The 27,071-nt window shown below is 38.5% G+C and overlaps 1 protein-coding gene and 1 long non-coding RNA gene across 2 annotated transcripts in view; one reads left to right on the plus strand and one right to left on the minus strand.

Annotated features, from left to right (window-relative positions):
- LOC117025224 (uncharacterized) overlaps window positions 1–27,071 on the plus strand; it is a 69,369-nt gene that overhangs the window by 38,836 nt on the left and 3,462 nt on the right. The window contains exon 2 of the long non-coding RNA XR_004423567.1: window positions 8,924–9,059. This is a non-coding gene — a long non-coding RNA (uncharacterized LOC117025224). The remainder of the gene's footprint in view (window positions 1–8,923; window positions 9,060–27,071) is intronic.
- PPEF1 (protein phosphatase with EF-hand domain 1) overlaps window positions 1–27,071 on the minus strand; it is an 84,624-nt gene that overhangs the window by 11,501 nt on the left and 46,052 nt on the right. The window contains exons 7-11 of the mRNA XM_033111042.1: window positions 26,059–26,105; window positions 12,852–13,018; window positions 9,875–9,911; window positions 8,908–9,057; window positions 4,822–4,965 (exon numbers count right to left, since the gene is read on the minus strand). Coding sequence (XP_032966933.1) covers window positions 4,822–4,965; window positions 8,908–9,057; window positions 9,875–9,911; window positions 12,852–13,018; window positions 26,059–26,105 — 545 coding nt within the window. The remainder of the gene's footprint in view (window positions 1–4,821; window positions 4,966–8,907; window positions 9,058–9,874; window positions 9,912–12,851; window positions 13,019–26,058; window positions 26,106–27,071) is intronic.

Here is a 27,071-nt window from a genome sequence, read left to right on the forward strand (position 1 = left end):
TTCAAAACTGTTTCATATTTTTCTCCTCTGTGAACCTTTTCCAGAATAATGTTAATGTCCATAGCCACCACAATCCTTTTCTGCTCATCCCCAATAACCAATGTCACAATAATAGTAATAACTAATGTAGCAATACATGGTAATCATGAAGAATCAGCCCTTGGCTTTTGTTTGTTTTTTATTGCTGTTGTTGCTTTGTCTTTAAAAATTCCTTCACAGTGGCTGAATCTACAAAGATCTTTTCTCTTAAAAGAACTTCATTGTCATGTTCAAAGGAGAAAGTAGTTCCCCACAATAAACACACAGTAGGTGCTCTTAATATGTCCAAAGAGATAAGGTAGGTCTCTGAGCTGTGGCTGAGGCCCTGGTGTTTGTCCTGTTGAGTACGTAACATGAGGAAGCCTTTCCTTTTCCCCCTCATAATGCAGAGAACTGCTCCTCCAAGCAGACCTCCTAAAGCATCTCCTTCACTTTATGTTCCCCTGATAAGTACATCTCAATTTCAGCGATACATTTAACCACTGACTGGTTTCCACAACGTGGCCTCCAAAATCCACACATATTTTATCAGCATAACATTTCCTTTTGGGGCTGAAATAGGTAAATGCATGTTACATGATGCCCACGACTGAGTCTCAAGTTTCTAAGAATATTTTTCATAGAAAACTGGGGGCTCCCTATTTGTCGCTCTGATCTACATATAATGTTTTTTATTTCAAAGTCTCTTATAGGAGCTTAAAGCAGTAATGACAAAAACTACCTTTGTCGTTAAAGCTGTGCACCCTTGAGAAAACACTCACGGTCTCACTTTCTAGGTCTTTAAAATCAGGGGTTTGGGCCAGATGACTTGTAAAGCATCTCCAAGTTCTAACAAACTATGATTCTAAGTCTGTATTTTTCACCAGTTTCTTTTGAGGGCATGAAGAAGCATGCATTTTAAGCAGGGCAACTATTTCTAGTGGGTCCAAACCAGGTCTTAAGAAGAAGACCAGAAATGGTTGTCCCACTAAACACGGCTGTATAGCCATTTATAGGTTTGGCATTGAAGGGGAGCTAGACATCAGTGAGGGGAAGAACAGTGAGGTGGAGAGAAGAGAACTGGGAGGAGAACCACTCTGGAATGACAGAAATCTGGTCAAAACCAGAGAAACCCTGTGCCAGGCACATTCCAGACACTTGCTGAGTTTTTGATGATTGACTGAAGTGAGAATTAAAATTACCCAAAGAAGATTCTCCTTTTCCCTCCACTGAATTCCAACATTGGTACAACCCTACCCGACAAATAAATACAATGGAACCCATTTTCTTTGTTGATGTTTATGATAAAGATAATACTTACATTTTAAACTGAATCATATCTGGCTCTCACACCATAAATTTATGTTTGGGGAATATGATTGGACCTTTAGTATAATGAAGGAGGAAACATGGAAGACGAGGAGTGTGTTTTAGAAGAAGGGGGTTAAGTTGTAAATTCCTACATGAGATGCAAGTCATTTATAGCCAAAATTACCCCTGAAAAACTTCTTAAATTACCCTTAAAACATGATTTTGTATATATAACTCTGTACAGCAATATGGATGTGTGATATTTTATATATGTGATAATGTACAATATAATAAATTATAAGAAAATTAAAGTTTACACTTTTGTCCCCTTTTTGCCATATGTATGTAGTTGAAATCTATATAAATTAAATGTGCATATGATGGGACTCTGTTGAACTAGAATAAACCCTGGCCACGCAGTTAACTCTTCAAGTCTCACGTTGGACAAATCACTTAACCCATTGGGGCCTTATATGGCTCAGCAATGAAATGAGGAAGACATATCTAACACTCATTTTTCTTTGATCCACAGTTTTATAGAAATGAACTTCTTCAGAATCATCCATTCCATGAGTTCTGCATTTCTTTTCTCTGTCTAGAATTCATTCACTTGACAACGTTTACCCAGATTGTGGCCACAACATAGACTTAATTCTGATATTCACAAACAAAAAATTCTACAAAGGGCCCTTTGTTGGTGAAACAAATTCCTAGGCAGAGATAATCTCTTTCCTCTCAACAATATCCTCTCTTCTGAAATGCAAGGGCCTTTTGGGTGGTAAGTGCATGAAACAGTAATTATTTACAACACTTTCTGAAAATTTCAAACCAAACATGAGAAAAGTTTTACTGAATGACAGCTTTTATATGACCGGGTCAACAATAATCTATTTGTGTCTCAGCCTTTAAACCTAAATCCAAAATAAATCCTGCAAGAAGTGCCCTGTGCTTGTCTGCAGTGTTAAGTAATCCAGTTTCCAAAAGTATGCTTTGGGGGAGAGTTCATAGCTCTGAAAGATGTATGTTTTTCTTCTAAGACACTAATACTATAGATTCACTATTCTTTTGTATTTGCCCTTAGTTATGTGTCCTCCTTCCAGCTGTGGAACATGTTGTAAAAGCTGTGCTCGGCCCAAACCTTCCAGCTAGGTACCTAGATTTCTTTAGATGCTTATACCTTGTCTACCCATTGCCGCATCGGATGAGGGGAGACCAGAGCAGTTCATTTCCTTCTTGAGCTCTCCTATCACTCTTAAGTCATTTTTCCCTTCAGAAAAAGAGCGTGAGCATTAGACTAAGACCTGGGATCAAGTCCTGCTCTATCATTCAGTGACTAGCCAAGTGACCACAAACAAGCCTTTAACCTCTTGGGAGCCTTCTTAATTAGGCTGACTACCCTATTTAAAACTGCACTCTGTCTCCTACCTCCAGTTCTCCTGTTCCCCCTAAACTTGTTCTAGTTTTAATTTTTTCCATTGAACTTCTCATTTAACATATTACATAATTTACTTGCTTACTAATGTATTATTGAACTCCTCTGAGAGTGAAAGCTCTATGAGTTAACAGATCTTTGACGTTCTCAAAAGCCTCGTAGGTGCTCAATAAATACTTGTTGAATGGATGAATTAAGAGAAAGGAGTCACTCAGGATATAAATAATTAAATTTATTTTTAAACCCCTCTGGCCTCCTAATTGTCGTAAGTCTGTCTTAAAGGAAGAGTATCACACTTGTCTCTCTATAATGACTTAGCTATGAGTACATATATACCCCACATCTCAGGGAACACAGATAAATTATGGGACTCTGCCAAGGATGTACTTCCATGAGAATGGAAGGAAATGTGGGAAATTCACAAATATGCAGATATTAAACAAGACACTCCTAAATAACACATGAGTTAAAGAAGACATTCCAAGGAAAATTAGAAAATACTTTGAGATGAACAAAAATGAAAGTACAACATAGGAAAACTTATGGGATGGAGCTAAAGCAGTAAGTGTAGGGAAATTTATAGCTTTATCACAAAAGGAAAAAAATCTCAAATCAATGACATTACTTTCACCTTAGGAAACTGGAAAAAGAAGAGCAAACTAAATATAAAACAAGCAGAAGGAAGGAAATAATAAAGATTAGAGCAGAAGGAAATGAAGGAGAGAATAGAAAACAACAGAGAAAAGTCAATAAAACCAAAAGTTGGCTCTTTGAAAAGGTCAATAAAATTGACAAACCCTAGCAAGATTGATCAAGAAAAAAAGAGAGAGACTCAAATTACTAAAATCAGGACTGAAAGAGGGGACATCACTACTGACCTTACAGAAATTTATAAATATGTAAATTTATAAATTTATAACTACACATGAATTCTACAAATTTAGGCAAACAAATTAGATAAATTAGATGAAATGGACAAATTCTAAGGAAGATACAAACTATCAAGACTACCAAGATACAAATTACTCAAGAAGAAATAGCAAATCTGAATAGAACTATAGTAAGAAAGAAAATTGAATTAATAATGTTAAAACTTCCTAAAAGAATTGAAGATATAATATTATTAAGATTGCAATAATACCCAAACTGATCCACAGATTCAAGGCAATCCCTACCAAAATCCCAGCTGTTTTTTGGTAGAAATTGGCAAGCTGATACTAAAATTCATATGGAAATTTAAGGGACCCAGAATAGTCAAAAAAATCTTGAAAAAGAAGAAAAAAAGGTGGAGAACTCACACTTCTCAGTTTCAAAACTTTGTACAAAGCTATAGTAAGCAAAACTCTGTAGTACTGATGTAAGGACAGACGTATAGATCATGGAATAGAATTAAGAATCTAGAAATAAACTTTCACATTTATGGTCAATTGATTTTTGGTAAGGGTGCCAAGAACATTCTATGAGATAGTCTTTTTAACAAGTGGTGCTGGGATAACTGGTGCAATAGAATGAATTTGGACACCTACCTCAACTGTACACAAAAATTAACTCAAAATGGATCAGACACCTTAATGTAAAGGGCTAAAAATTCTTTTCCCCTGGCTGAGTAAAAGAAGCCAGACACAAAGATCACATATTGTATGGGTCCATTGCTATAACATATTCAGAAAAGGCAAATCTATAAAGACTAAAAGTAGATTAGTGGTTGCCTACGGCTACAGGGAGCGAAGGGGTGGGGATAGGAAGGGTTGGGGAGTGACTGGTAATAGGAATGGAGTTTCTTTTTTAGGTGATGAAAATGTTCTAAAATTAGATTGTGGTGATAGTTGCACAACACTGCGAATATATCAAAAACCATTGAGTTATATACTTTAAATGAGTACATTATATGGGATGTGAATTATATTTCAATGAAGCTATTAAAAATATTATGATGAGTTCAGAGAGAAGGATATGAGATGCTTATAAAAGTAAGTCACTTTTTATCTCTGTATTATAAGGGACAATATCATCTATGCTGCATCTTCTTTGCCACTTTGGTAGACAGTTTGATTACCTACCTGATCCCATTCTTTCTGTGCTACCTCTTCAGCAAAGGATAAACGTGTTGTTCTGACTCCCTGAAGCGTTTCTCCTTTGCTTTTCCTAAACTCAGCACCATAGCCTCTATGCATTTGAATTGGTGGCATCAGCACAGACTTCATCTGTAAGACAAATGCATACTTTAGCCAAACCCTATGCTTGGTGTGTTGCACACAGAAACTTCAGTTGTACATCAACCCAATGAAAACACATGGTCACCTTTTCCATCTCACCTACCTCCCTTACCTAGTGATCCACCAATCTCTCTAAGGTGGGCTGTTCAATTCTGTTTGTACATTTTTCAACTAGAGACATCGCCCTACAGGGCAAGTTTCCTATTAGAGTTTCTAAGGGACCCCAGAAGCACAGATGTCAGTGCTGGACATGTTCTGAGGCATCATCATAGGAAATGGAAGATGCTACGGGAAAAACTGGTCTCCCTCTGAGCCTTTATCTATACATGGGGCCAAGAGAGAATCAATAGGCTTTGGGCTCAGAAACATCTCTTAGGAGATTGGCTGCTTTCCATTTTGTTGTGTTTTCCTGGAGAAATGAGAGAAAGTACATCTGTGTCCAGGAAAGTTCTCAAAGGGGCATAAGTTGAAAACTTTGGAAGTTTTTCAACTTAAACGCAATGTGGTCTCGATCTGACCCTGTTAGCAATGATGATGTTCTCTAATCCTAGTAGAAAAAAGAAAGGTGATGCATTTCTTTGGAAAATCAAATGTCTTTTTGATAGTACTTCAATTACAATAATCCCTTCCACATTCCCTTATATAACCTGAGACTGTAATTTTACACTTGTTTCTTTGCAGCATCCTACTTTTCTACAAAACAATTTGAAAACAATACTTCTATTATACTGGTGGTCTTAGTTCAGTGATGAACAATTCTCTGTGGTAGGCCCTTACTTAGTTTCTTCTATAAAGTAGGCTGTACATGAAATCTTACCTTTATTCTCAAAACTAAAAATTGACTTGTATTGTGAGGTCCTGTCTCATTGAGGTGGTTGGTAATTCAATCTCAGCTATCATTAGTGAGTTCACAACCTACCCTCCCTATCTCCCCAGGCAAATGTCCCCAGGTTTTAGGCAGAACACAGCATTCTGGGAGGACAGTCAGGACTTGGGCCCACACAGTTTTGATAAGCTCATTGGGCAAGGCCACATGTTCTCTTCATTATGTGTGGCTCTGCTGTTTTCAAGGACACTTGGGATCAGGATACTTTGCCCTAGCCCCTCCCTAAGGCAGCACACCCTCATTTTCTTCTGGGGGTCCTAGTAGCCATCCCTTCCCACACCCCCTGCCAGGGAGTTTGAAGAATATTAAATCAGAGTCTTAGTCTTATAGAATCTTCCTTCTCTGTCCCTCTGCATTTATCCCCCCACACCCAAACTGCCCACCTTACAAAATCCTTTGAGTGAACCTAGAATGGTGGTTGTTATCAGGTTCCCTCAACCCTACCCCTCCCCAACGAACAATTATGCCAACACAACAGGTATAAACCAGGAAGCATGGTCACCCTACACTTGTAGGGTCCTAAGGGATGGGACAGTGGGGGGTATAAAATGGGACTTGAAAATTTACTTTTGTATCTCATCTGGTAGACTTTCAGGAGCTTGAACCTATTACTTTCATCACAGCTCAATTATATTTAACACAACAAGTAAATGCTGCCAGTTCAACCTCACTCTAGGGGGACAGAAGAAATAAAAAATATAGAAGTCAAATTTCTATCTTTAAAACTTGTCTTATGAGTAGGTGGAACAATGATCCTTGAAGGGCATGAAATTTGAGGTATCCTGGGAAAATTTCTGGCCCACAAACTTCTCCCTGGGGTCTGTCGTGTGACTGAAATTCAACCCTCGGTTCCAGGTAGAAAAGGAGAGAGTTGGAGAAGAGAGCTTTATCTTCAGAGCTTACTCGATGCTGTTTCCTTCACCTAGGTAATTATATTTAATCTTCCCAGTAATTCAATATGGTAGGTATTTTTAGCTTCAGTGGATAGAGGTGGAATCTGAGGCTTAGAAAACTTTAGTACCTTGCCCAGTTACCCAGCCAGGATTGGCAGGAGCAGGATGTACAGCTAGCTACGTCTGTCTGACGTAAGGGCCTCGTGGTGTGTACGAGGTCAAGATGGCTGTCAACTTAGGGCCTCCACAGAGATAATGATGGGCATTCTAGAGACACAATCCTAATATCTCAAAAGCCACAGAGAAGGCTAGCTGCTCAGGCTAACGTCAGGAAAGGAAAAGTTTGCAATCTGATCAATTGCTAGTAGCTGCCATAGCTGATCAGCGCTGTTGTCATAAGGCAGGCGGTGGTGGAGTGTCTCATTCCTGCCGTGTACTTGCCAATATTTGACTGATAAAAACATCATGTTCCCTAGCTCTTGGCTAGAATCATATCCACTCATTATGTTAACACTGACTATCTCATGTTGATCGAAATGTCTTAGTCACCATTTGCTGGTACCATGAGAAAGATGCCTCCAACTTAGGATGGCCTTAAAATTTATTGCAACTGGGATACTTTCTGCAAGTCAAGGGAGGTGCTATTAACAATTATACCAAGACAACAGGTGTAAACCAGGGAGTACGGTCCTCACTGGGTGAGGTGGGGGAGGAGGGGCTATGTAAAATCGCCACAGACTCAGGCAAAGGGTTGTAAAAAAGTTTTTCTCCAGTTTTGTCTTAGATTTGCCCTGCTTTGGTCTTACATCTCTTAGGAGATATTCAACAAACGTTGATTAACTACTTACTACATCACAGGTGCTGGGGTTACATCAGTGAACTAGAGAAGCAGAGGAGGACAGTAAACAAACAGTAACACAGTTCCTTAATTAACTTTGGTAACTGCTATGAAGGGGCTTGGGAGCATGAAGAAGGGGACATGATATAGTCTGCATGTCATGGAAGGCTTTGCAGAGGAGGGCTACACTTAAGCTGAAATTAAAAGGATGAGAAGAAGTTAGCAACAATATTATTATTCACATGTGTATAAAGGTATAAGAGCTCCCAAAACTCAAGGTGAATAAGGGTCACCTTTCTGTCGATATTAAATTCTGGCTCTAGACCCCACTTGCCTAGATAGGTTGGAAGTTGATTATCAGTCCTGAGCTGTAAGGGTTCGGGTTTCTCACTAGGACCGTATATGATCATCGTCTCGCTCCAGAGCTGCTACCCGTCCTCACGCCCATGCGGCACCCACCCCCCCCACCCCCCCATGTCCCTGATGCAGGAGCTTGGCTGGGCTCTGGTGCAGAGGAAGACAACAGCAGTCACTCCGCAAGGCCTAAAGGAGCCTGTCACGAAGTAAGGGAGCTTTCCAGACCCCACACAGCCACTTCCCTCAGAGGTTTTATACACGTCCCTGCTCTGCTTCTGTTGTATTTAACGTGATTGCTTAGGTTTAAATTATTTCCCCCCAAATTACCCTGAACCATTTGGAGTATATTATAAGGGAAAGCACATCGATTCAGAAATAAAGTGCTGTATGATTCCACTTATATGAGGCACCTAATGTAGTCAGATTCATAGACATGGAAAGTAAAATGGTGGTTGCCAGGGGGTGGGGGCAGGGGAAATGGGGAGTTAGTGTGTAATGGGTGCAGAGCTTCAGTTTGGGAAGACAAAGTTCTAGAAACGGATAGTGGTGATAGTGGTGATGATTGCACAATAACGTGAATGTACTTAATGCCACTGAACTGTACACTTAAAAATGGTTAAAGTGGTAAATTTGTGTTATGTATCTTTCACCACAATATTAATTAATTAGAGATTTTAATTTTGAAAAGTCAGGATTTTTCACTTATAGATACTATATGAAATGCCAACATTTTCCTATTTTCCCACTTTCATCATGAATTTAAAATTTTTTCCCATATATAGAAGTTATCCATTTAGTTCTTTATCATACAATCACAGTGTTTCTTAAAATTTGTACTAATATTTTCAGAGTTACAATAACCATTAAAATACAAATATAAAATAATAAATGAAAAGAGGAGGTGTATATCCCCTTATAAATCTCTGACACAGGATTCATGTAAACATTCTTCTTACTTTGTTTCTGCTTAAGCAGTGGAGAAAATTCAAGTCTGTGGACTCGGATATCCCACCATGTATGACCAGGATTTCTTCGTCAATGATTGTACCAATTGGGAGCCAGGCATAGACTTCTTCCAAGACTTGTAAGATTTTCTTTCCATATAGCTGTAAGTAAGAACTTGGGTAAGTTTAATTTGCTGATAGATTCAAGTTATTGAATAGTCCCCAATGTGTGGACAAAAAGCAAAACATGCCACCCAAAGGAAGTCAACATGGAGCCACTAACCCACTAGCATGCATTAATCATGTCTTTTTATTCTATATTTTTGATACTTTGACATCTTGGAGCCTTGATGACCCTGGTGGAGAGACTGCCCCTCCCAGGACTAGCTAATTCCTAGAGGTAATAAATGACTTGCCTTTCATATGCAAAGTGAAATTACCTTTCATATGCAAACCAATTCAGAGCCCACACCCCCAACCATCTCCTTTAATGGAGCTGAAATTATTCAAACTAGCCAATCCTAAATCTGCTTACATTGCCTTCCCCCATTCCTTCCCACAGAAACCACAATAAAAGGTCTTGCCCACATTTCCCCCTCACTCGCTCTACCTTCTGACCGACCCTGGTGGTTCCCCATGTGACCCGCAATGTGGTGTGCTGTGCCTCCTGTTTCTAGGTAACTGTGAATAAAAACCTCTTCATTCAGGATGTTTTACCATACCCGAATAAACCAAAATCCAAGGTACTTTTAAAATAATGGGATATGTTTGTATCTGAAATTTACACAAAAGTCACAATGAAAACGCTTGCTTTAGTTCAGGAAGAAAATTAAGCCTCTACCATGGCCAGAATTTCCTGCTGTGCTCTTATTTTATGGTATGGATTCTGACTAGTCCATCCATCATCTTTCCTGAAGGCTCCTTTTTTACTTCTATGTATAGACAGCAAAGAGAATCCAAAAAAAAGTATGAGTCTTACCTTATATTTATTCATGACTTCTTTTGAGAAGCCATACCTAAAAAAAGGGGATTTAAAATATTTAATTAAATTTTGATAGCTCCTCCACTTAAATGAGTCATGCAAAAAGGGGAGGCCTTGACATCTCACTATCACAAATGTCAACAACTCAAAAAACTAGACTTTAGTTGGAACTGACTATTACTTAACCAAGTCTTTGCTAGGCATGATGGGAAAGAAAGTAGCCAGAGACTTCATCCCTACCCTCAAGGAGCTTGTAGTATAGTTGGGGGAAGATACATTTTCACAAAACAATTACAAGACAACTTAAAAAATATGTGTAAGCATAGGGTGTGTAAATGCTGCTGTATATTCAGAGAAGTGTGCTGTGGCGGTTGGGGAAAGCTCTGTGGGAGAATGCTTTTCATTTATAGAGTTTCTCAGACCTCCTATCTCTTTTAGTATATGAATTATAAGGGGAGGAAGAAAGACTGAACAAACAAAGAAAAGCCTAGAAGATAAACAAGTTAGGTCTTTATACCCTCTCTCATATAGTTCATGTAATGGTATTGAAGGTTTTAATAGAAAGTGTCAGGAATTTTAAAGTCCAAATAGCAGTTGCTGAGGGAGATTTAATGATGGAAATTTTTTTCAATTACTTTTCCTTGCCTTAGCATAATAGTATCTACCCTTCATACCCAACATGATGAAATTGGAACACGACACACTCACTCCAGGTTTCCATGCAAAGCATGTCATGTCAGGCTTCTACAGTGTAACATTATGTTTTCTGAGATGAATTCAGTCCTGCATTCATCAAAGGTGTCCATGTTGTTAAATACAATGGACACCTGGCAGTCTTCATCTTTCTTGCCCTTTCTGAAACACCAAATACAGTTGACTACACAGTCCCCCTGCAAAACGTTTCTTCTCTTGGATTCCATGACAATCAAGTCTCCTGGTTTTCCTCCTACCTTTCGGGCTATGGTGAATCTCCTTTGCAAGTTCTCCTCTATCTAGCCTCAAATGTTGAAGCTCCTTCAGACCTTCTCCCTTCACTTTGTCCCTTGGCAATCTCATCTTTGCCCAGGGCTTCAGTTACTATCTATGTGCCAATACTGGAGGACAATGATCTCCAGACCACACTTCATTTGTGAGCTATGGACATGTATACTCAACTGCCTATTTAACAGCACCTCAAATCAGCTTACCCCAAATTGAACTCATCATCCTCTCTCATTGCAATGTTCTCCTCTTACGTTCCCAATATCAGTGAATGATGCTGTGTAGCCCCAAACTCAAGCCCAGAACCTAGAGGTTATCCTTGATTCTTTCCTCTTTCAAGTCCCCATATCACGTTACCAGGTCTTAAATCATCACTGCCTAAACTCCTCTTGAACCTATCTCCTTCTTTGCATCTCTGTCCCTACCACCCTAGTCTAAGTGAGACTCCATCATCTGTCTCTTCAACTACTTCTTAACTGGCCCTCCCATATCCACTCTTGCCCGTCTCCTAATTATTCTTCCTGCTGCATTTTAAAACACAAAAGTTTTATGGTACTTCTCAATGATATTCTGTTGACCTTGAAAAAAAGTCCAAATTCCTTTGCATAATTCAATCATTTCTTATGTCTCCAGCCCTGTCAGACATCATCCTGTCCCTCAGTCTATGCTCCTGCCCTCCTGAACTTCTTTCAAGCCTAAAAAGTCTTGTCTTAAGCTTTGCATAAGTTGTCCCCTCACTGTGGAATACCATGGCCTTCTCTTGATTGCCTAATTCATCCTTCAGGTCTCAGACTAATGCCATACTTCCATGCCATACAACCCAAGTCACCATTCAGACTGCTTGGGTTTCCCAATTTACAAAATCATCACATTTGAAAAACCTGCTCAATGTGTGTCTTGCCTGCTCGATATAAAGTCTGAGGGCAGGGGCCATGTCTCTTTCATTAACCATTGTGGCACTAAATAAATATGATTGGCTAACTGAATAAATGAAAGGATAAATGGCATGCCCAAATAAACGTATTGAGCTATATTATATATAATGGACCTCTGATAATAGTCTTGGGATCTTTTTCTTCATAGTCTTAGTATTTGCTTCTACTCTTAAGAATTAGATTTGAAACTCTGGCCAGGTGCCAAAACTGTCCAAAAGACAAAACCAATCAGTTGCTGAGCTTTGACTAAGGCACCCAAAAGCCCAGGACCAAAAGCAAGAAACATGCTATGCCTTCTACTGCCCTAGAACAAACCGGTTCTTATTTTTCATAAAACAAGAAATAAAAATTTTAAAAAGAAGAAGGAAGGGGAGGAAAGGGGGTAGAGAAGGAGGAAGAGGAGGAGAAGTGAGGAGGGGGAGGGAGGAAGAGGGGGAAGAAGAAGAAAGAAGGGAAAACAGAACAATTTGTCACCTACTATGCCTTTCAGCACAAATGGGTAAACCATTTACTCAATCTTTATTCCTCAAATCTCCAGTGAGTCAGATAGTTGACATGCTATGTTACAGCAGTTCTCAAATATGTTTATGAACAACTATGCCAGAAGCAATTACCATGTCATAAAAAATATACACATCAGTGAAAAACACAGTACTAGTTTCTGAAACAACATCTGAGACAAGCCAAAAGAGTAGCAAAAGAATGATTCCAGCTAAGCCTGCTCATAGAACCTACCACACCTCTAAACCTGACCTAACACATCTACCCAGCACGCAATTTGGACCGTGTGTAGGGTGGGCTTGGGAAGAGAAAGAACATAATAGAAGGGATAAGGAAGAACAGAACTGGAAGAACAGATAGGAAGGAGACTTCAGAACAACATATACTCACTCAGTAGAAGACTGGGGATTGAAAATAGGGGTAAGAATTGAGATCTTCCTTGAGATTCCCCTCATCCCTACTTCTCTACATTCACCTCTAATTCCCTGCTAGGAACTAAACATGGTAGCATTTTACAGAATGGGAAACAAAAGAGGAAATCTAAAGGCCTCGGTTACCTCATATTCATCAGAAAATCTTCATGGTTCCCTCTGTTCAAGTGCACGTCATTGGGATAAACAAGAAAACTCACGAGCAGGATCATGAGGATCTCTATGGAATTATTTCCTCGATCTACAAAATCACCATTAAAAATGTACGCATTGTTCTCTGATGGGAGACCATTCTGTGGGAGGAGAGGTGTAAAACAAGCAGGTAAAAGAATGTACTTTTAAAGTAAGGTTTTGTATTTAATGTCCCTGTGAACATTGAGAAAGATGCTGAGTTAGTTCTTCCATTGGGAAAAATCTGCTCAGTTGCTTCAGTTTCACTCTTCTAGGGCAGGCATCTCCTACAAGGGGCTTGGAAGTGAAGAATTAGCTTGGGACAGGAAGATTCTGGGGGGATGGGGATTGCTCATTCTACCCACCACCTACTATGAGTTTTCTCTGAAAGGAGCTGATATTTGTCCTATCAAAAATGGCTACTCTCTTCTCTTCCTTCTCCTTTGAAAAGATAAACTTCTACCCAAGGAAGAACACTGAACTAAAAGACAAAAGTCTTTCATTCTAAGGGGCCCTATGTTTAACTTCTCTGGGCTATGAGTCCCTCAATTCGCAAAAGAGAGATGACACTATGTCCCCCTCCCCATATCAAATGAGACAATGGATACGAAAGTACCCAGGAAAGTGTAACTGTGAGCAGGGCTAATATACCATCAGTACAGTCTGATACAATCACATCAGGTATTGATAGCCAGCGTGTGTTCTCACTGCTCACTGACCGGCCATATTAGTTGTCAAATATTTTGATTACCACTCCTGAGTATAATACTTTTAAATACAGTGTTAGCATGAAAAAGAACTGGGATCAGGACAAAGGTCTGGTCTTTATAACAACTATTAATTTGCTTACTTCTGTACTATTAAACTCTAAGACAAAATAAACATGTCATGCCTATCAGGCATGTCATGCCTGGTAGATAAATGGTTGAGTGCACATTATAGCATAGTAAGATGAATTCAAATGTTTAAAAATGCATTACCAAGAGAAAAATTTAAGTACTCATATATCCAAATATATGTCCTCCTTCAAAAAGGTTACCTTCAAGAAATAATACACATATTCTAGTTATATTAATCTTTTTCAAACTATTTTCAAATTCCTCTTTTGTTAGATTTCAAACTACATAAGACAGTCTTATTACTTTATGCTCACTATCCTAGTATTTATATACATTTAAATTGTTCATATCAATATAATAGAAATAATTGAAAAGATATAATACAGGTTACAACATATAACTCAGGGATTCCAGAAATCTTTATGTAATGTAACGTGTTCTAAAGGCAATTGGAAACAAACAAGCAAGCAGTGGCATAGTGTTCTGGGCCAGAAATAAGACTTATTCTCTAGTCCAACTCCACTATTACCCATGTGTTCTTAGGTAAGTTATTTAGTTTTTATGAGCTGTAGTTTCCTCATCTGTAAAATGGGGGTGACTTCTATACTTACCACACAGGGCTACTTTGGAACTCAAATGAGACTGTGTGGATAAAATTGTATGAAAACGGTAAGGCACCATACAAATTAAGAGATTCATTGTGTTATGACCTCCATGTTATTTTTGCTTTTAATGTCCCATTATTTTACATTTTCTTATACATTAATTCATGTGACTTTATTGACACTGCGCTTAGATAAATGAGCCAGTAGCAAAAATACAGGCTATTGCTCATTAAAACATAAAGAAAAAGGGAAGGATTCTGCATCTCTGATACTCTTCCTTCCCCCAGCCTTCAGCTGTCTGGGATGAGTAAGTGAGTCTGAGGGGTGTTGGAGGCTACAGGCTCTGTGGGATGTCCACGCCTGAAGAAAGCTAGAGGAGCAGCAGCAGAGAGCCCTCAGGTGAGAACATGGAAAAACTAGGCCTGAGCGGACCTGCGGATCCCTTGATTAAGGGGAGACCCTGCCTCAGAGCACGTGTGCAGTCCTGCTTGGTGGAGAAGGTGCTGGGTCTTACTAGAAAAAGCACAGGGGAACTTCTTCCATATCTCTGAAGCTAAAAGAACATTAACACTTGCATTTAGGATACTTAGGAACATAGAGACCTCCTCTCACACTCTTGATGCAGGAGTAGAAACTGTTGTGCCGCCAACTATGAAGAGGTCTAACCCAGCTTAAGCAGAAAATAGGAAATGGAAATAATCTAGTACTTAAGGGGATCTAGTAACCAGAAAGAGGCAGACCAATCAGATCTGCTAAAGTCCTGTCCCCTAATGAGACAGGACTACTGAAGGAAACAAGACTTTATTTTAAAAATAATAAGAGGAGCATAAAATAAAGAACAAAAAGTTAATAATTCCTGACATTTAAAATGTGCTATTCAAATATCAATAGATTACAGCTAAGTAAAAGAAAGGATGGTTGGAAAATACATTACTGAGATGAAAGAGCAAGCAGATGAAAAATCTCTCACACAGAGCAAAAAGCAAAATGATGGAAATCGTGAGGAATGAGTAAGAGATTAGAATTCAGAGCCAAGACAACTAATATGCCAATAATAAGCATTCCAGAATCAGGAAAAAGGAACAGATGGAGGAGAGGCAATAATTACATAAACAAGAGAGGGGCTTTTCTGTGGTTAAAAAGAGACTTCAGCCTGAAGTTTGAAAGGGCTTATGATTCCTATGCACAACTGATGGGGAAAAGATATCCCTATTACCTGTTAAAAGTCTTAGAAGCTGCCCCAGACAGAAAGAACAAATACAAAAGGAAAAAGAATCATTCTGGCATCAGATTCCTCATCTGCAATAGTGGGAGGTAGAAGGTAGTGGAATAAAATCTACAAATTAAAGGGAAGAAAAGGGTGCTCACTTCAGCAGCATACATCCTTAAAAAGGGAGGAGAAAAGGATTCTGAACCAAAAATTCTATATTGGCCAAGACATCACTAACGTCTCAGGGTGACAGAAAACATTTTCAGATGTATAAAGTACCAAATACCACCAACAACATAATGTTTTTCAGGGTTTAAGAAAGACATATGTGAATATGTAGTGATCTAATACCACAAAAAATGAGCACGTATTGATAGCTTTTTATGAACTAGAGACAGTTTAAGGTGCTAGAAACACTGAAGTGAACAATACAAAGTCCTTGCATTCAAAGAGCTTGCATTCAGAGAATATAGCACCCACATGTCCCATAGAGGAAAAAACTCAAGAAAATATTCTAACCAGATATCAGCAGTAACAATAGAAAGCCCTCATACCAGGGAAAAACCAAGAGGAAAGAATACAGATGTGAACAATGAACCTTGCAATGTATAATTAAATATAAATCAACAGTGATAATGTGGAACTTGCATTTAAGTACTAAGTAAGGATTCTAGAAATAGAAAAAGACATACTATGAAGAAAAACCTAATAATCACCAAGAACTAAAAATATGGCATGAGCAATAGCTAGGATTTGCAGGGGAGGTGAAAGGAGAAAAATAAAATTCTCTACAAATCTCATCTGAATGTGGGACATACATGGGAAAGTGTGGAAATAAATACATTTATCTTACTGGAGCAGAGAGAGGATAATGGTGGAAGAATAAAGCTATAGCTATTTGAGAAACACAAGCACGTTGTTTGTTTAAAATGTCAGGAATGGGAAGGTAACCACTAATGAATTAAAAAGCACAGTAAAAATGTCAAAGAAAACAATAATAAAAAAAAGAAAAGTTCACCAAAACAGCACAAAGAAAAAAAAAGGGATGAAACAAAGTGAAATAAATAGTAAACAAAGTAGAATAGAAGGAAAAAATTGCAAAAATATCTGCTATTATACTAAATGTAAATGGATTAAATTCTCCCTTTAAAATGCCAAGATTACCAAACTACATTAAAACATAAACTCAGGGGGTGACCACTTAGCTCAGTTGGTTAGAGCGCGGTGCTGGTAGCACCAAGGTTTCTGGTTCAATCCACACATGGGCCACTGTGAGCTGTGCCCTCCTATTAAAAAAAAAAAAAAAAGCAACCCACAAACTCAGGTATACATATAGTTTGTGAGAAATATATGAAAAAAATAGATAATGGGAAGTCAAAAACAAGATAAATGCAACAAACAGAAAGGAAACATTCAAATATTAATACTAGACAAAGTGGAATTTAAGATTAAAAGTGCTAAACAGACACCCAAAGCAACAATGCATCACAATAAAAAGCATTTTATGAAGAAGATATGATTCATGAACTTCTATTCAATAAACAAAAGAACACGTTTTTGCTTCATATATTTAACTATCAATGCAAAAAGTTGTTTAAAAATATAAACATAGTGAAATATTCAGACTGAATTATTAGTTTAAAATAATATACACAAATTCTTTGACACTTCCTTTAAAAGGTGAAGCCTAATTTGCCACCCCTTGGGTGAGGGATGGATTTAGTGCTTTTAATGGATAGTAAAAAAAAGCAGAAGTTGGGCCAGCCCAGTGGCTCAGGCAGTTAGAGCTCCATGCTCCTAACTCCGAAGGCTGCCGGTTCGATTCCCACATGGGCCAGTGGGCTCTCAACCACAAGGTTGCCAGTTCAATTCTTCGAGTCCCGCAAGGGATGGTGGGCTGCACCCCCTACAACTAGCAACGGCAACTGGACCTGGAGCTGACCTGCACCCTCCACAACTAAGATTGAAAGGACAACAACTTGACTTGGAAAAAAGTCCTGGAAGTACACACTGTTCCCCAATAAAGTCCTGTTCCCCTTCCCCAATAAAATCTTTAAAAAAAAAAAATAAGAAAGAAAAGAAAAAAAGCAGAAGTGATGGTGTGCAACTTTGGAGACACTGCTGCTTTCTTCTTGCTCTCTCTCTTGGCTCACTCACTCTGGGGAAAGCCAGCTGCTATGTCACGAGAATACTCAGGCACCCTGCGGAGAGGCCGATGTGGCTGTTCTGCCAATAGCCAGCAAAGAACTGAAATGCTCTGCGCACAGCCATGGGAGTTAGCAATCTTGGAAACGGGTCCTCCAGCCCCAGTCAACCTTTTAGATGACGGCAGCCCTGGCCAGTAGTTTGACTGCCCCTCATGAGAGACCTTCTGCCAGAACCACCTACCTAAGCTTACTGAAATTTCTGACCCACAGTAACTGTGAGATACTAAATGTTTGTACTTTTAAGCCACTAAGTATTGAGGTAATCTGTTACTCAGCAATATATAATACACCTATTTAGACAGATATAATAGAAAGTAAATATATTCAAAAACTGAATATAAAACCAATGCGCTTAATTTGATAGATATATGAAGAACTTTGCATCCCACAAACAGAGAATACAATTAATTTTTCATTTGTCCATGGAGCTTTTATGAGAAATCCTTAGCAAATTCAAAATAAGAAACATTTCATAGGACACATTCTCATGTCATAATCCAGTAACATTTGAAATAAATAAAAATATGATTTGAAAAATTCTAGCTCCTTGAAGTAAGATCCTTGGAAATTAAAAACAAAAAAATTATAGTCAATATGTATTGGATCAAAGAGGAAATTAAAAGCAATACCACAAGTTCAATAGAAGGCTCAGTTAAAACTAAAATTAGAAAAGATGTGTAGTCTTAAATACCTTCATTATTAAAGAAAATGCACACGAAAGACTGTATTCATCTTAAGAAATTAGAAAAAGAACAATAAAATCGATAAAATAAAAATAAAAGCTGAAATTAATTAAACAGAAAACAAACAAAAAAAAGAAGACATAAATCTAGAGGGTGATTGTTTGAAAGAGTCAATAAAATCGATAAAATTGATAAACACATCACAAGCCTGATTAAGGATAAGTGAAAAAAGAGAGAATGAAAAAAATACATAAGATTCAAGATCAGAAAAAAGACATAAAGATACAGAGAAGTAAACAAAAGAATTATATACTATATGTAAACTATATAGTATCAATATCTACGACAATGTACATTCACAATCTAGAAAAAAATGGAGGATTTCTTTGAAAATTAGCAACTACTAAAACTAACTGAAAAGAGGCAGAAAACTTGAACAATGCATTAGCTCCATGTGGCTTTATAGCAGAGCTCTATCTCAATTTTCAAGAGCAAGTAGTTTTACTGTTATTTAAACCAATGATTCTCGTCCTTGGTTGCACATTAAAATCACTGGGAACATTAAAAGTTCCCAGGTGTCCATCAGAATCTCTGGGACTAGGACTCAGGTATGAGCATTTTCTCCCCTAATTCCTTGGGCGATTACAATGTATAGCCAAGTTTGAGAACCGGGTATTTAAGTTCCAAACTATACAAAAAGACAGAAATCTCTCTAACTCATTTTATTAAACCAGTATAACCTTAATATCAAAATTTGAGAAAAGCATTCAACAGTCTAAAATTATTATATATATATATATATATATATATATATATATATATATGGATGGTAAACATGTGTCCAACTCTGATGACAAATTTTCTTGTATTAGAACTTCTCATCGCCAGTGAAACCAAACTTTGTACGTATTTCACCTTTACTATGAGCAAAGAATAATGAATTCCTTTAGTCAAACCTAATTTTAAGCCAAAAATAATACTGGTCAGCTAGGCCATCCACCTTATACATTACGCTTGACACCCAATGAGTTTTAACCTTTTCAAAAAGTCATACATGTCGTCAAAAGACTAAGATTTGTGATAATGAAACTCATTTCAGTAGAATATGTCACAGTCTCTGAAAGTGATTCTAAACGGAGTCCTAAATGTCTACTGAATGCCTGTAAATGTGGAGCTTCTTAAGACAACCGCTTCATAGAAGGCGAGACTCATTTGGATGCATAAGACCTGCCCTGTTGGTTCAGGATTAGTCATATTACTTTATATATATAGTCTGAGTCAAACACGTTTTAGTCTTAGAATAATAAGAGAACTAGAAAACAGGTAAGAGGATTAGGAGCTAAGTCTCCCTGGACATAAGTCTCTAGGATATTTAGGCTTCTGGCTAGTGAGATTTGTCTAGGTTTCCTTCATAGAAGCAAAACTTGCTGCTATACTCCATCCTTCACTCAGTTCCAGTAAACCAAACTCTCTGGCTATTCTGCAGCTGATATACAACAAACCATCTATTACATGGAAATGAAGTTGACAAATAGAGAAAACCCAGGGTAACTACAACTCTGAACAGCATTCAGATGACCTGCAGGGGGAAAAACAGCAGACTATATACAATTAACTTGAATAGAAACAAAAACAAGACGTTTCCCTATATTCTTACCTATTTCCTACTGAAGCATTGTAAAACAGACATCTAGAAGGTATTCCGATTTTTTATATTTTTTTACATTTTACCAAGGCACATCAAACAATAACCTCTGGACCTCAACTCCACATTATTTTAATTTTTATTTATTTTGCAAATCCTATTTTAGAGGTCTAGTCTTCTGACTGCAAGATACTGCCTTAATCTCAAAAGGAAAAGAATTGACCTCTGTAGCAGTGTGAAGCATACAAGTGATACAGAGAAAAAGAAAATATGTAATGATCTTCTCAACTGGAAAACCACAGGGGCGGAGGATGGTAGGGAAGAGAGAAAGAAAAAGAAAACAAGACGGCATGGCTTCCAATGGACAGCATCAGTATGACACCCATAGGGTTAAGAGTTAATTAGCTTCTCTCTGTCCATGTACATCTCTTTTTCAGCTTCAAGAGGTCTCCGTTCACAGCATGAATTTAACAAAATAATTTGCCAATACTTGATCCTAACATTTCAAGCTTTATATTCAAGGAGGAAAAATGTCTTGTAATTTTAGCAAAGGCTCTGAGTGAAGTATTTCACATTGGTCACTCTAAATAAGCAAAAGTGGCTGATGAAAATTAACCTTTTCAGAAAATAAAATCTAAAAATATGACCTAACTAATGCTATGTAAACTGTAAATTACTTCACTTGATGATACCTGAAGCCACATAAAGTTGAGATGCCCTTTTAGCACAGGTCTGCCGTGGTTAACAGTGTGGCACCCAGAGGGAATTCTTCTCAAACCCAGATGGGATTGTGATCTGAAAATGTCTGGCTTAGTCTTAAGGTGCTACATGATACCATTTTTAAGGACAACCAAATATTAAAGAAACCAAAATCTCAAAACAATCAAAAACAATCATCAGTACAAATCCCATTATTTTTTGCAGTGTACTACATAAAGCATGTGAGCATAAAATCTTTTATGATGCTCCAAAATTTTCCTTCATGATTTAGGCTCTTACTAAATTACTAAAATTCTTTGAAGGGATTGTCTTAAATGTCACCTCCTCCAGGAAGTCTCCCAAGAGGTTAGGTGCCCCGCCAATTTGCTCCCTTGGAGCCTCATGCTTATCCCAATCATAACATGTCCCAATCTGAACTGTCTTGTTTTCTTATTAGTTGACCTTTCCCGCTAAACTGCGACATCTTTGGGGCCAAAAACTGCATCTTAGTCACACAGGATGGCCACCCCTTAGCAGAGTACCTGATTCATAACAGGTGTTTAATAAGTATATGGGAAATGAATGAATTTCATATTCATCTTTGTATCTTCTCACAGCTTCTATATAGTGCCTTGAACACTGTAGGAACCAGATAAACATTTACTGAATGAATAAATTAGTGGACAGATTCACTTGTTCATATGATCAGTTATAACAATAGAAGTCTTGAAGCAAACCAACCACTTGAATGAAAAGAATAATATGGCGCGGTATCTCAGGGATCTTATATTAGAATTCTTCCTCTCAGGCTATGCCCTTGGTTGGCCTTGAGTCAGCCCCAGCTCTGAAGCCTAGTCATCCCTATACTGTATAAAAGAACTGATGAGGAAGAAATTGTCCAGCAAAAAACCACTGAAAGATGAATTACAATTTTGCCTTAATTCAAAGCATAAGGTTTTCCTGGATTTTCTTTTGGGTTGATGGAGAACAATCAGTCAGACAGAGCATAATATAAACTTTGGTCATTTATAGCTCCAAAAAAACTCTAACAGGCTGTCACTTCCGAACTATTCCCTGCAATTCAGAACTTGAATGAAATAAAATTAGAACTTGAATAAAATAAAAATCTTAATAAAGATAAATTGATCATTTTAATACACAATGAATTAAGTAAGATAAGTGAAAGCATGGTCCCTAGCTGCTTCTAAACAGAAGATGGCAAAGTCCATGGCTTACAGTGAGGTGGCTCGATCCTGTGTGAACCAGAGGAAAGCGCCACACACAGGGCGTCACAGGTAATCGGGATTCAGCACCTTGGTGATGGGCTGAGTATGGCAGCGAGAATCCACCAGCATGACAGAAACTCTACCATTTCCTGAAGCAATCTGGTGATTGCTTCCATCATAGCTAAGCACCTGCTGTAATCCCTGCACAGGCAACCTTAGGATCTGATGCCAGAGAGAAAACCACCACTCCCCAGCTCTCTCCTCATGTTAAAGATTCTCTTCCTTTGCTCCTCATCTACTTTCCTGGCCCATTACTCTTCTCTCAATTAATTTTTCTGTTTTTTACGTTCTCTCATCCTCCTTTACCTAAGACCCAATAATGATACTCATACTGTAAGCATAGCTGAAATGAATTTTCCAGATCACTGAAGTTTACTCTTTTAAACATTAGAATATGTTTTAAAATTATTTTAACCATTTTGGCTGAGAGTGTGGAAAATGTGCCATTTGTTCTCTTTACTTCTTAGCAGTGTACACTGTAGAACTTGAAACCTTCTTGACCATACAGACACATCAACCTACACATGCCCTCCGGCCCCTCTAAGAAGTCCAGAACGTTCTTCCCTATACGTTCTTCCCTATACGTTCTTCCCTATACGTTCAGTGACCTGACCGCCCCAGGTCACTGAAGGTTATGCTTCATTTCCTATCTCGTTTTAGAGTTCTAGATGTCCTCTTACTATCAGGAAGAGCTTTATTTTTCATTGTTGTCACTTTTTTCTCACTTTTGCCTTTCCCCTCCCACTCCCTAATCTGCTTCGTGGGTGGGAGTGGGGTGGGGGGGTAGTCAGACTGGCAAACTTGTAGGATACGTGTCAGATAAGGTTTTACTGATATATGTTCACTGGTCTTTGAGTAAAGGGCCTAGGTAGGGCCTGTCCTGTGAGTAAAGTTCATTAGGTTTGTGACAACGATTTCAAGAGCTCAGAAACCCTTTATACTTAATTCTGGGTTTCAGTGGGAATGATAAGTGCAGATAGTAAAGTAGACAAGAGTTTGACCTCTAGATATGTGGGTTATCACCATCATTTGTATTTGTGTAAAAACATTGTTTCCAGAACAGTTTGGATTCATGGTTTTAGGATGCACTATACATTCTGCGGTCTATCATCATTCCTCATTTCAACTTCAGATTAAAAAATGAGACAGAAAAAGGCAAAGTGCTGAATTTGCAAGTTACAGATCATCAAACAACATAGCTTCCTAAGACATCTCTGTGTCCTGCCCTTTTCTTCCCCATCCTTTAACTTAGGACATTCACTGCCCATAAGCTAAGTGACTCACCATCATCGCAAGCGCACCATTAGCTACACCATCTTTTCAGTTTCTCAAAGTGGAACCTTGCTGTCATCAAGGGCTCTTCCCTCAGTTTCCCCTTTGAAGCCAGGCAATTTCAAGATTCTGGTGCATGTGGCTTATTCCACATCCAAGATGCATCTTCCCTGCTTCTCATTCAAGCCTGTTAAAATTCAACTCATGGCTCTTGCAGACTCCTGCTTTCCAAACAATCCTCTCACCTGTATCTACCCAAATCCATCCCAAATAACAGCGCCTTTCAACACTGGGCGTTCTTTCTCCATTTCCTGAATACTATGATTGGTTAACTCTCAAAATATCTCTTGCTTTCATGTAAATGCTATATTTTTACCGTTAGTTCTTTTTATAGCACTTCTTACCACCCACCTCCTCCTGTTCAATCTTTATATTAGCACCTTCCAGTTTTATATGTTCCATATAGTTTTACCAATGGAATTAAAGAAACACGTCGGAATTCTCTCTTTTCTCATCTGTCTACTCCAGCATCATTTCCCTGATCACACACCTTAATATCTTCAACTACCACTTGAGAAATTTTCTTTTCTAAATGCCTCGAAAGTCACTTTTCCCATTTAACTTACTCAACTATTTTCCCTTGTATGTATTTCCCAAAACATCTGGAGAAATAATTACCAGATGTTCTGTTGTGGTCTGACCCTTCCTCCCTCCTCAGACTGTAACTGTCAACCACAGCAGGACTGAACTTCTGAACATTTATGTGATGCTATACAAGGCACTACACAAATCCCATTCCCCAAACTGTGCAACTCCTCAGCATTCATCTCACCAGTCCATTCCTCCACCTCTCCCACAGCTTGCCAGTTTGGCCAGTAGAATCCCCATTTCCCGGCAAATAAACTCCCTTCTGCCTTCAACTCATTCAGAAGGACTTCCCTCTGGAAATATAGGCGTCCTTTAAAGATGCTGCGGGACTCCTGTCTCCTGCAGCCCTCCGGAAGGAAAGGACCCATTCCTCCACAGTATAAACCACTCAGGGTCAGGAGTGGAGAGGGTCCACTCGCTCCACCAACACTTTGCCAGCCTCAAATAAAAGCCTTTCCTCCTTCCAAGCCCATGACCTCTTACTAAACTTCCTTCCCCTGCTCCTCATCTCTCAGTCCAGTGGGCAACTCATTTAATACACCTGCTTTCCATGTGCTTGCCCCCCTCATGTCCACTAGTCTCTTTCACTCACTTGAGCTCCCCATTTTCCGGACCCCGCCTTGGACCCACGCATCCCCTAGGATGACTCCTCTTGCAACTTCCCACCCACTCTGCTTCCTAAGGCCCTCACCCCGGTCAGCCTGCTCCCTGACCTCAGAGAGCACGCCAATCCGTCAGTCCTTCCATTTCTCCCAAGTGATTGGCCCATTCTGGCTTCTCTTCCTTCCCTGCCCAGCTTGGATTCTGGGGCTGATCTCTAGAATTGCTCTTTAACCAGCACCCTCAGCGGCCGACCAGCAAACCTCCATTCCGAATGAATTACATGGAAACCTTGCATTGCCATTATCATTTAGTACTTCAATAAATGCTTTTGGATATATGCTATTTTATTCACAAGCCAACCTCTTATGGGGTGGAAGCTCAAGAATATTGCAGCCAAAAAAAATATTAAGGTTTATGGAGTTATGTGGCTTACTCAAGCTCTCACAGCCTCCAAAGAGTAGAAATGATTGGCCATCATAATAATCAGAATATATCTTCTTTCAGCCCATTTGAGACATCTATGATGTCCCTAATTATTCAACATGCTAGTTGTGGGGATGACACATTAATCAAAAATGAGATAAAGGGGGACCTGTAAAGGCAGGGATCACCTCAGGATCACTTTTCTACATGCAGTCATCCCAGAAGCAAACATTCAGTTGACAACTGCTGGCTCAGAAAGAGAAATGACTCTAATCAAAGAGATGCAGAAAAACTCCATGCAGGCCAACCTGCTCTGTGCCCTCTGCATGGGCTTCCACAACCGAAACCCAACAAATGAAGAGGAGTCACGGTACTGCAAGAGCAACTGAGCCCAGCAGTGGTGAATCTGGTAGAGAAGAGAGAGATTTGGAACTTACTATGGGGGATTCCTTCCATGTATAATTAGTGTGCATTGCAAGAGAAGACTGGTATGTGACATATTCACTTCTTTTTCTTTTTTTTTAACTTTTTATTTATTTTAAGTGTATTTTTCCAGGACCCATCAGCTCCAAATCAAGTAGTTGTTTCAATCTAGTTGTGGAGGGAGCAGCTCACAGTGGCCCATGTGGGGATCGAACCGGCAACCTTGTTGTTAAAAGCACCGCGCTCTAACCAACTGAGCTAACCGGCCGCCCGACATAGTCACTTCTGAACAAAATAAAAATAAAACAAACTACCCTCCTCCCCATTCTGTGCCATCTAGACATTTACTATGGTAATAAAGACCATAAATAGAATCAGGTACAAATCCTAATGAATGTACAGATAACAATAACATTGAACAAAGACCCAAATTAAATTTAAAAGAACATTTTTCATGTGTGCAAAAAACCAAAAGGTACAAATTCTTCAGCTTCTTGGATAAAAACTGTTACATTACATCTGTATTTCTACATATCTCTAATAAAACTAATATTGTTATCTGCCCTAGGACTGCCCTCTCCCAACAAAAATGCAAATATTTAGTAAAATAATCATTTACCTTATAGAAGATCAAAAAGAGATCATCCAGCTTTCCATGCAGATCACCTGGAGTGCAAATGAAAAACCACTATTCAGTCAGAACAAGAAAATGCCCATTTTGTTACAGAATTTTAAAACCGAAATACTGCTGATGTACTCCAAGCATTCTCAGGGCACTGGGTTTTTACCCTATGATGATATTAATTCAACCATTTGTTTCCACAGCATTCTATGGAAACTTTGTCCCCTTTCCTATAGGGGACAGCATTCGATATTGCAATTATCTATTCACTCCTCTCATTTATGCAGCATTTAGCTTCCTCTGTGCCAAGCACTGCACTAAGGGTTCATGTGAATTACCCTGTTCAATCCTTAACAACCATTCTATGAGATAGGTATTATTTTCATCATTCTAATTTTACAAATTAGGCTAAGAGTAGTTAAGTAACTTATGCACAATTACCCACCTACCAAGTAGCAGAGCTGGAATTCAAACTCAACTTTATCTCTCTTCAAAACTAAAGCTCTTAGCTATTATTCTGTACTGCACATACTGTAATCTCTAAGAGAACAGCAATAGTATCTATCCCCCATTAAACCCCCATAGTACCTGGTGCACAGCAGGCCTCCATAAATACATTTAATTAATAAATGCATAGCTTTTTAAAGCCATGTTTTAAAGAATATACTCCAACAGTAGCACCTGAAACTTAAAATTTGTGAGTAGATAGTTCACACACTTTTGATGAAGCAGTTATAGAAAATAAAAATGGAAGCATGGTTTTATAAAACTCAGCCAACTAAGGGAAACCATATGAATATATGAAGCCACTAATTTAAAAAACAAAAGTGAATATGTGACTATTCAAAAGGCCTATTCGGATAACTATTTCTAGGTAAATATTTCATAAGCTCTTATCATAAATTTTTACTCTATGTATTCAACTTAATTACCAAATAGAATTTAATTTCAGAATACTTTTCCTCAATTTGTTTAAAATCCCACAACCAAAATTAACCAAATATATGCAA

Source organism: Rhinolophus ferrumequinum, chromosome X (genome assembly GCF_004115265.2).
Source record: "Rhinolophus ferrumequinum isolate MPI-CBG mRhiFer1 chromosome X, mRhiFer1_v1.p, whole genome shotgun sequence".
Classification (NCBI taxonomy): Eukaryota; Metazoa; Chordata; class Mammalia; order Chiroptera; family Rhinolophidae; genus Rhinolophus; species Rhinolophus ferrumequinum.